This window comes from Rhamphochromis sp. 'chilingali' (genome assembly GCF_963969265.1).
Source record: "Rhamphochromis sp. 'chilingali' genome assembly, chromosome: 5".
NCBI classification, from domain to species: Eukaryota; Metazoa; Chordata; class Actinopteri; order Cichliformes; family Cichlidae; genus Rhamphochromis; species Rhamphochromis sp. 'chilingali'.
The window spans coordinates 44,045,076-44,056,135 of NC_137932.1; the positions used below are offsets into that span (position 1 = coordinate 44,045,076).

The 11,060-nt window shown below is 45.8% G+C and overlaps 1 protein-coding gene across 2 annotated transcripts; it reads right to left on the reverse strand.

Annotated features, from left to right (window-relative positions):
• Positions 1 to 852: 852 nt before the first annotated feature.
• On the reverse strand, positions 853 to 2,192 carry LOC308397124 (uncharacterized protein). Of its 2 annotated transcripts, none has more exons than XM_080882852.1 (3): positions 2,042 to 2,192; positions 1,297 to 1,360; positions 853 to 1,121 (listed from the first exon to the last, which is right to left on the reverse strand). In XM_080882852.1, exons 1-3 carry the CDS (start codon positions 2,169 to 2,171, stop codon positions 938 to 940), a joined length of 378 nt encoding a protein of 125 aa, XP_080738978.1. In that variant the 5' UTR covers positions 2,172 to 2,192; the 3' UTR covers positions 853 to 937. The 2 variants fall into 2 exon arrangements, with proteins under 2 accessions (XP_080738978.1, XP_080738977.1); XM_080882851.1 differs by having other exon boundaries at positions 1,297 to 1,378.
• Positions 2,193 to 11,060: the final 8,868 nt, after the last annotated feature.

Sequence of the window (11,060 nt, forward strand, 5' to 3'; positions counted from 1 at the left end):
CTGTTTTGTGGATCACAAGGTTTAAAACTACTTCTAAACACACACACACACACATAACGTAACTACACCAGAGTGCTTATTTCGGGTCACTTTTGCCGGTCCAAGCCCGGGTAAAGGAGCAGGGTTGGAATTGTGACATTAAAAAACAATAATTGCTAAAAGAAATTTAATTTGTGGTTCTAAATAAATTCTAAATGCATTTAGGACATTTTTTTGCTCACTTTATGTCTCTTCCACGATGTTATTTCTCTCTCCAACAACGTAGGTTACAATTAGATTAGCATGACCAATTATGCAAATTAGGTGATGACGTCATTTAGCGACTTCTAGCAACTTTAGGACAACCAATAGCGATTTTCCTTACTGAGGAGTTGGCAACACTGCCTGGAGACTGGCGGTCCATCACAGAGGGATTTCAGGAGCGCTGGAACTTCCCTCTGTGCTGTGCAGCTCTGGATGGGAAGCACGTCCAGACAAAGGCACCCCATATATCATATAGGAGACACACACATTGATATACACTAAATATTTATTTCATTTCTTTTTTTTGTGGTGCCCAAATTTATGCAGCTGCTTGATTTTGTTTAAACAATTATTGCACACTTTCTGTAAATCCAGTAAACTTCTTTTCACTTCTCAAGTATCACTGTGTGTGTCTCCTGTATGATATTTAACTGACATTTTTTATTGTAACAACCAACGATTTATACAGGAAAATAATGTCTATTAACAAGGTTGCCCAAACCTTTGCATCCCACTGTATCAGTATATTTTGTCATTAGTTTAATATGAAATAAATTCTACATGTGTCAAGTCGTGTGCCAACATTTGCTGTGTAGTAGAACTGAGACATTAGTCATTATAAAAATTTATTTGAAATAATATTAAAAGTCTCAAACAGAAAAACATTAAACATAAATATATAAAATATAAGTATTTACAGAGAGACAGGAATAAAAAGGACCAGCTGCTCTCCAGAGCAGGAACAAGGCTGAGGAGGAAATGCTCCATTGGAGACTGGTGTGGCCTCTTCAGGGACACCAGGGTGGCCAGCTCCACCACCGATGGACCGTCCTGGGACCCGTCCCTCATCTGCCTCGGAGCCGTCCTCCTCTGTGGGCCTGTAAAACAGCACAAAACACAAAGAAATGAGAAGGCTGCTACTAGATTTTAATTTCAACATTGAAAAAAACCCCACAAAAACAGGATATAATCAGATTGGTTGTAGATATTTAGTAAAGGTGATCACAAGGCAATCCCACTGACTAAAAAGGTATCAGTGCTTGCTGTACATACCTGTGGGTGCAGCAGCAGGAGCTCAGGCACTGGGGAGCCAGGAGAAGCAACTGCGGATGCTCTGCTGCAGAATCAGTTGGTTCTATCAATACAGTATTAAATGTTACCAGGTTGGATATAATAATCGTAGAGTAGACAGTGGTCCCTCATTTACTGCAGCACGGGTTCTCAGAATAACTAGCCCCTGGCCACGCACTTTATACACTTTTTTCCCCACACACACATGAACATTGGTCACAGTTCTCACAACTGATTCTCAAAGTGCAAACCTTTGTAGATTGCAAAACGTAAAAGTATTAATATGCCGCGGTTTGTCTTCATCTGCCTGCCACTTTCGTGCGCCTTTTCCCCTCGCGGTGCAGGTGTCTATTTCCGAATGAGGCTCATAGTTATGGGTGTTTTTGTGCTGTTTTTTCTATTGAACGTGATGGTTATCAAAACCAAACATGATAAATTTGGCAAGCGCAGGAGACACGGCACGGAGCAGATTTGTCAATCAGGCTGCAGAATGCAATGCTGTACGGTGCAATAAAAAAATCAGCGAAAAAGCAAAGCAGTGACGGATGAACAGCGGGACCACTGTGTGCTGTTTATTAATAAACAATAAAATATATTCCTAAATGACAACATGCATAAAAGCAGAACGGTATTTGTACGTCAGTGGGAAAATAGCGGTGGCTTGCTAGCTTTTGTGCGGCTTCCCCGTGTCAGTGAAAACTTTCAAAAGAGAAATGAATGAACTTACCAGGTTGCCCGATCTCTTCACATATCTTCCTCCAAGCTCGGTCCTTTTTATTCCTGTCTCGGTACAGAAAGCAGCTGGTGTCGTACAGCTCCGAGTTGTTTTCTACCGCGTTGATTAGCCTTTCCTCCATATTGAATGAAGAATGAAGGGCTTTGGCTGGACCTGCCCCTTTGACCTAGGTCAGAGCCACGTCAGCAGGCTCCTGATTGGTTGTCGCGGCGCGAATTGACGCTGGAGTTCAGATTTTTCCAACTCGAGCGGTAGACGTGTAACGTGCGTATGCACAAAACGCAACACAAAACCTGACGCGCGTGGCTTTATTCGCGGGTCAAACACACCAGACGCGGTACACTGACGCACGTTTCACGCGTTTTCACGACGCAAATCTGCTTCCGAATTTTCGCGGGACCCGCAATCGCATGTCATCGCGCTTTTCCATTGACAAAAACAAAACAAAACACAAGTGCAATCAGGATTCAACTTTATGATTTGTTTAAGCCTATGCACCTGATAGGAATGTTCTTGTTGATCAGTGTCTCTAATAACGCAACTAAAACTTCAGGCTGGGTCAAAAAACGCATAATGCAAACAGAATATTTAAATGCTGTGAGGAATAACTAAGAAAGTGCATGTGGGTGAGCAGAGAAGATCAAGAAGTAATGTGGTGGGGAAAAAAGCAGGTGAAATGTTTTATAGACAAGTGTCTGAACTATATATACATTCAAAACCTACAAACAGCACAATGACAAACAAAGCAAGCAATGCCAAGACAGGGTCAGAATAACTTTTGAAGAGGCTCTATGTAGTGACATTTGCACTGCAAAGGCCAAAAAGGAGGGAAAAAAGCACAGAGTTTGGCTGAGATCCTGGATAAAGAGGCATGTGGGATTGTAGAGCCTAAAGCGAAACTGGAGTTGAGCCTATTTGGAAAAACAAAGCTCTTGGTTGGTCCAAAAGAGGTAAGATAAGATAAGATAAGATAAGATAAGATAAGATAAGATAGAACTTTATTAATCCCTCGGGTGGGTTCCTCTGGGAAATTCGATTTCCAAAAAAAGCACAGCAACGACCGAAGTTACAGTTACAGAATTGTTATATACACACACACACACACACACACACACACACACACACACACACACACATATAAATACAGAAACAAATATAAATAAAATATACAAAGGGGATAAATAGAATAAATAGGAATAAAAAATAAAAATACAAGTGAATTGCACATTTCAAGTATTGAGTCTGTTGACTATTTACAAAAAGTATTGCACAAGGTATTGTACAGTGAGGTGAAGAGGCACTACAGCTTAGTTGTTCCCCCCTCCTTTGTCCTCCTGTTTCCCCTCCCTCTCCCCTCCAGAGAGGAGTTAAACAGTCTGATGGCGTGTGGGACAAAGGAGTTTTTAAGTCTGTTAGTTCTTGTCTTGGGGAGAAGCAACCTGTCACTGAACAGACTCTTCTGGTTGTTTATGGCCGTGTGCAGAGGATGCCCAGCATTGTTCATAATGTCCAGCAGTTTCTTTAATGTCCTTTTCTCTGCCACTGTCACCAGAGTGTCCAGCTTCATGCCGACCACAGAGCTAGCCCTCCTGATCAGTTTCTCCAGCCTGGATGAGTCATTCTTTGCTGTGCTGCTCCCCCAGCACACCACAGCATAGAAAAGTACTCCAGCAACCACTGACTGGTAAAACATCCTCAGGAGCTTCCTGCAGATGTTAAAAGACCTCAGCCTCCTGAGGAAGTACAGTCGGCTTTGGGCTTTTTTGTACAGGTGCTCTGTGTTGCATGACCAGTCCAGTTTATTGTCCACCCACAGCCCGAGGTACTTGTACTTGTTGACCACCTCCACCTCCTCCCCCTCTATCTGAACCGGCAGTGGACCTGCTCTAGACCTCCCGAAGTCCACAACCAGTTCCTTAGTCTTTGAGGTGTTGAGTTGCAGGTGGTTTGTGTGACTCCATGCGACAAAGTTCCTCACCAGACTTCTGTACTCCTCTTCCTGATCATCCCAGATACACCCCATGATGGCCGTGTCATCTGCAAACTTCTGAATGTGGCATAATTCAGAGTTGTAGCAGAAGTCAGAGGTGTACAGGGTGAAGAGAAGAGGGGACAGCACAGTTCCCTGTGGTGCTCCTGTGCTGCTGACCACAGTGTCAGACGTGATGTCCTTCAGCCTGACGTACTGTGGTCTGTCGGTGAGGTAGTCGGAGATCCAAGCCACCAGGCAGGGGTCCACCTCCATCCTGTTCAGTTTTTCCTGAAGCATACAGGGCCGGATGGTATTAAAGGCACTGGAAAAGTCAAGAAACAGTATCCTGACCGTGCCTTTTCCCCCATCCAGGTGTGAGTGGGCTCTGTGTAGGAGGTACAGGATGGCATCCTCCACTCCGACACCCGCCTTGTATGCAAACTGTAGTGGGTCCTGGGCATGTTGTACCTGTGGTCGGAGGAGGTTGAGGAAGAGCCGCTCTAGAGTCTTCATAAGATGTGACATCAGTGCCACCGGTCGGAAGTCATTCAGCTCATTGGGCCGGTTCTTTTTGGGGACCGGGACGATGCAGGATGTCTTCCATAGGGCGGGCACTCTCCCCAGTCGCAGACTGAGATTGAAGACTCGTTGTAGCGGCTCCCCAAGTTCAGCAGCACACGCCTTAAGCATCCTAGGACACACCTTGTCTGGGCCTGCTGCCTTTCTGGGGCGAAGCTTCCTCAGTTGCCTCCTGACCTGATCCACTGTGACACTGGGAGATGTTTGGGAGGAGGGGAGGGGGGGAGATGTCTTGCTGCTGAGAGAGGGATTGGAGGAGGGGGGTGTCATGGTGTCAGGAAGGGGGGGAAGCGAGGGAGGCAGGAGAGTGGGGAGAGGACTCTGTAGTGAAGGTGAGGGTGGGGGGGTTGTGGGCTGGTCAAACCTGTTGAAGAAGTTGTTGAGTTCGTTTGCCTTCTCCACAGTCCCCCCCACTGTGCTTTTCTTGGTGTTGTGGCCTGTGATGGTTTTCACACCATTCCAGACCTCCCTCATATTGTTCCTCTCCAACTTCTGCTCCACCTTCCTCCTGTAGGTGTCCTTTGCTTCCCTCAGGCAGCGTTTCACCTCCCGCTGTGCTGCTTTCATCTCCTCCTTCACTTTGCTCCTGAAAGCCTTCTTCTTCATGTTGAGGACAGCTTTGACTTCCTGTGTTACCCACGGTTTGTTATTAGGATAACACCGTACCGTCTTAGCAGGGGCGACTGTGTCCACACAAAAGTTGAGGTAGTCTGTAAGACAGTGTGTCGCCCCCTCTATGTCCTCACCATGTGGGCTCAGGAGCACATCCCAGTCTGTGGTGTCATAACAGTCCCTCAGAGCATCCTCCTTTTCTGGGGTCCATCTCCGGATGGAGCGCGTTGTGACCGGCTGCCTTTGGACGAGGGGTGTGTATTGTGGCTGTAGGTAAACCAGGTTGTGGTCTGACTTCCCTAGTGGGGGGAGGGGGTGGCTCTGTATGCATCTCTCACATTAGCATACAGTAGGTCAATTGTCTTGTTGCTCCTTGTGGGACAATTCACAAACTGGTGAAAAGCAGCCAGAGTAGAGTCCAGTGTGGCATGGTTAAAGTCTCCAGATATAATAATGAAAGCCTCGGGGTTTTGTGTCTGAAGTCTTGCTGTGACTGTGTGTATTTTCTCACAGGCAGCTGTTGCGTCGGCCCTCGGAGGGATGTAAACACACACACAGATCACATGACTGAACTCCCGAGGTAGATAATATGGCCGCAAGCTAACAGCTAGCAGCTCCAGGTCCGAACGACATACAGATACTTTAACGGAGACGTGTCCAGGGTTACAGTATCTGTTGTTAACGTAGACAATGAGTCCCCCACCTCTGCTTTTTCCGCTGGCCTGCGTGTCCCTATCGGCTCTCACGGGTGTGAAACCGCATAGGTCTACGTTAGCCTGCGGCGTTAGCTCGGTTAGCCACGTCTCCGTGAAGATAAACAAGCTGCACTCACGGTATAGTCTGTGGTTGTTCAGAGCGCACAGTTCGTCAATCTTATTCTGTAACGAGTTCACGTTGCCCATGATCACTGTCGGGATTGATGGTTTGAATCGCCTCCGGTGATCCGCTCTCCTCGCTCCAGCTTTGCAGCCTCTGTAGCTCCTCTTTAGCTCGGCCGGGATGTTGTGTCGCATGCCGGTCTGTCCCTTTGTTCTTAGTGCCAGCAGCTCCACTCTCGAATAGATGAAGGAGCTGGTTCCAGAAGTTTTGAAAAGTGCATTATCCATCTTGTATCGCTATATCTAAGAGGTATAAGTAGAGGAAGGTGAAAAAAAGTTTGAAAAGCCTAGTCTAAAAAGTTAAAGTTAACAAAAAAGGTGCGGTGTTGCAGAGCTACTTGGAAAGGCTGCCGTCTCTCCAGCGCCATCTTGTACTGGTGTGAAGGTGTGAAGCTTGTGAAGCTTTGTGTTTTTAAAATTCAAACAAAAACCTGTAAAATGTTAAGTCTCCTCCTGTTGGCCCTTTTATATCATAGCTAAGTGATAATATGCACCGTAGTCCAGTAATTGCACTGTAAGTCTTACTCTTCTGTTTTATGATTTTTCTTCCTGATTTTCTCTTCTACTTTATTTAAATTTAGATATATACTAAGCTTTTTTAAATGAGCTCTGTAAGTAAGCCCTGAATTCTTGAGCATGTACTGAGTGCTAATAGTGCTAGTAGTACATTTCATGAATGTATGTATTACTATATACAGTGTGACCTCAGATTCTACAGGAGCCACTCTTCCAGTTTGGATTTTTAATCGCTAGCTGCTAATACCAGTGGAACTACTTTAGACATTGCTTTCCACATATGTTCCATTTATTCTTTAGGCCCCAGAGGGCTGGAGGTCAGTGTGAGTGATTTCACCACATAAAACTAAAGCTGCCAGGAAAAAAACAAAATTGCAATCTCCTCAATCTTGTGCTCGTTCTTTCTGATATTGTTGTCATCTGGGATTGGCGCTGCTGTCTTTTTCTCCTTGCTAACCAGCACTATTTGTGGTTGGTTAGCCACAAGCTAGTCAGTCTGGAAGTTGTCAGCTGGAACTGAAAGTCCCAGTGGATCTCAGCCCTGTCATTCATGACTACCTTTGGGCATGTGTTCCATTGGGACTCAGAGTTTTGTAATCCGTAAACGGCACAGATGTTTCTGTACACTATCCCAGCCACTTGTGTCTGTGCAAACTGTCCAAGCTTGCATGTTGCATCCTGCTGCGATGTGCTTGACCATCTCAGAGGTACAATGAAAATATTTAATTGTATATTCATCCACCGAGACTGAAATCAAAAGAGATTGCAAGTGCAAATGTTTTTTGTCAGAAATGTGATTCTGATTTTTGAAGCTGCTTCCATTAACAATTATTGGAGTGTTCATTTGGGATGGACTTTTTATTGAAACAAAGGCTCTGTGGGCTTTGTGGTTATTTTTCCCATGATCTGATTGAGTGCATTGCATGACTTCTTTTTCATCATCAGCTGCTATCTGATCAAAGCTTCGGCCAGAATTACACTGTATCATATACAATGTAGTGTCTGTGCAAAGTAATTCAGGTAAACTGAATGCTGTTGAATATTTAGAGTGCTCCTTCAAAAGCATCCTGCAAACAGTGGCCAGGATGAAGAGCCTTTTTTCCCCTTAACTTTATTGGTACTATTATTTACTCTAATAAATCATCTGATTACTTCCACCACTAGAGCTTACGCAGTATTTATTTATTTTTTTACATAAAGTATATACACAGGATAATGTAGCTATTGCTTTCCCATGGCCATTTTCTAACATATTCTATGACTCCAGCTGAGACTGGAGCAAATTTATTTACTGTCAAATGTAGCTCGTGGCTTTATTTTGGATGTGTTGACATTGATTATAACCTTTAAATCTCCACAGCACAGCAGCATAGGTATTACACTGGGCAGACAAAGGCAAGGCAGAGCCAGACCAGGTAATAAACATTGTGCAAAAAATTCAAGTCAGGCAAAATAAATCAACAGGTACAAAAGAGAGATTTGCTTGTTCCAACCAGGAGCTGTAGGTCGACTCTGCTTCCACACTTCAAGCACTGTTTGATGGAAAATCTAGCTTGAAATGGCAACTATGAACGTATGCTGCTCATAGACACACGCACACACACACACACACACACACACACACACACACACACACACACACACACACACATACTGGCTGATTTGGGTTGTCACCGTGACAGAAGGATCACCTGTGACAGGGGCCACCTGAATTAAAGCTTAACAGGCCAGCAACCTGAAGTAGACACAGAGAGAGGTTGTGTCACCTATTGTAGCCAACCTTTACATGGAGAAAGTGGAAAGGAAGGCTCTTGGCTCTTTCAAAGGGAGAGTACTCAGCCACTGGTACAGGTATATAGACGACACCTGGGTCAAAATCAAGACACAAGAAGTGGAATCCTTCACTGCGCACATTAACGCTGTGGATAAAAACATCAAGTTCACCAGGAAGACACAAAGGACGACTGTTTGCCTTTCCTGGACTGCGCTGTGCACATTGAAGAGAACGGCAACCTCATTCACCTCGACCCTCTTGGAAGACACTCCCACAGGGCTTAAATCTGGGACTCTCCACCATTTGACCTTAGAACTGCAGAAACTTCTCGAATGAGAGGTGAAACATCTTCAAGCAACTTAAAGAAGTCCAGAGGCTTTTCTTTACAAGTTCCTTAGACTAGTGTCAGGGTTACAATTAGGTTATGGTTAGGTTTAGGGTAAGGGGTAGGGAAACCATTATGTCAATGACGATCCTCACTAACATAGCTGAACGGGCTTGTGTGTGTGCGTGTGTGTGTAAGCGCATGTGTAAGCGCATGACAGAGATACACAGTGTGTGTCTCACAGTAACAGGAGCCCCCCTCCTTGCTTTACCCCCTCCTGCTACTGTTTGACCAAGCTTGTAGTGATCTTCCCTCGGGGACAGCAAGGCTTCAGATGTTGCAGGTCTCCTGTTTGGTGTACTTAATTATACCAAACTGCTTCTGTAGGATGGAATAACAGCCGCAGTATTGTAATGTCGTGCACGATAAACTGTTATGTGCATTAGCACAGCTCTTATTTCACAGGCAACGCCAGAGCCTTGTCATTTCAAGAATTTTAAATACTGCCAGTCTGTTAAAGGCGCTGGCTTGTCAGAGATGAGAATAAAGTGTCCTTTGGTATCATGTCAGTGACATGACAGATTATGGAAATACTGAGACAGTTTTTAGTCACAACTCATCACACATGGATGCTTTAGCATTAGCATCCCATTTAAACACACTATTTTGTGTTGGACTGATGTTGTTTCCTAAACTTAGTCAAGTTATTTTTGGTTTCTAAGTATTAATGAATCAAAGCAAATGTAAAATGTGAGTCAGAACAAAGTTTAAAACAGAAGTCCCAATTGGGACATGATGCATGGTCTCCCAATGCCTCGTAATATCGACTGTTATTCTGAAACAGGACTGTCTCACTATCCAAAAAATCAGTGGATGCTGTACCAGTGCATTAATGCCGAACCACACCTCATGTGTTTTTCTGTGACATCAGGGTCTTGTCCTATGAAGTGAGTCCACTGTTCCTGGTAATCAGAATCTGGCCTTTAAGTGATGACGTGATGAATCCTACTTCCGGGCCTAAAGTAGTCTGCGTTTAATATGGCTTTTGTGTTGTTAACATGTTTAATGTTTTGTATCTTCTTCTATTTAATTTCAAAAAGCCCCTAAAATCAGTCAGTGATCACTGTCGGCCTCTCTCGGTTTTTATTGCCGCTGTTCATTTTACAGCTCAGTTTATAAAACCTTCCAATGTAACTGCAGCCCAGCCCAGCAGCAGTATATGAATGACTAACCTCGTATTGTGGATGGATTATCTCAGTTGTTCTCCTGGCTGAAGTTTGGTCCTTTTACAGCATCTTGCCATGCGATTGCATTTGTTCCTGACCACCGAGAACACTCACGTTAACTTTTATCGAGTGTATTCAAACCTACCTCTGGCGCCGGTGCCCACCTCTCAATTTTAAATCCATGTAGACATTGAGGGTTCTCGGGAGTGGCCGTGCTAACACCTGCTGCTCTCTGGCAGCAGCACCATGCTCTCCCTTGTTTTAAATGCACTTTAGAGCAACACGCAGCAACACTACACATCAGCGGGAGGAGGGAGGTATGGGGTCTTCACACACCCCCGTTCTCTACTAGCCATCGGGGCGGGGGGGCTGGGAGGAGATGTTGGGAGATGTTTGCTGTCCGATTGGCCTCCCTGCTGCTGCGGAGCCTGGGATGGTCTGCTTGCCTCCACCCTGGGGGGAGGGGTAACATCTCTTGGGTCTGGGTTCTGGGGGCGAGGGTACCTGGACCCGGGGTATAGAGTATGTTTGGGGAGTGTGATTGTGTGTACATGTCCATTTATGTCAATCCTTACGTTGGGTGAGTGCTGAGTGTTTGTATATGTGTGCATGAGGGTTCTTGGTGTCCGGGGCTGGGCACTCAGGTATGTACCGGCTCACTCCCAGTGGCTACTGGCGCCTGTTGCTCGGTCAGGCCTCCTCCGGGGTGCGGGGGGCCCTCGGGCCTCCGGCTCGGTTCACTCTGGCACAGCTGGCTGCCGGCAGAGCCGGCGGGCACGCCGGTGCAGCCCCCTCTAGCTTCTGCTCAGTGGCTACTGGGTGACGCCTCGTCTGGGGATCCTCAGCCCTTCCCATGAGGGTGGCACAGATGCCCCTCCGGTGGTCCTCCTTGGGCTCTCGCACTCTGGGGCCTCTGGATGTCTGGGGCCTGGATCTCCTCCATGCCTGCTTCATGCCCTGGGGGGCGGGGCTATGGCTCTCTACATCCTCTTGCAGACCATTACATGAGGAAACCTTTTGAATACAAGCGCGCTGATCCACACAGGTGTGCACACGGGTGTTCACTGCTCGTAGACTTAAATTACACCTTTCTTGGCTGCTACTTCAAAGCACATTGTGCGCTGTCTG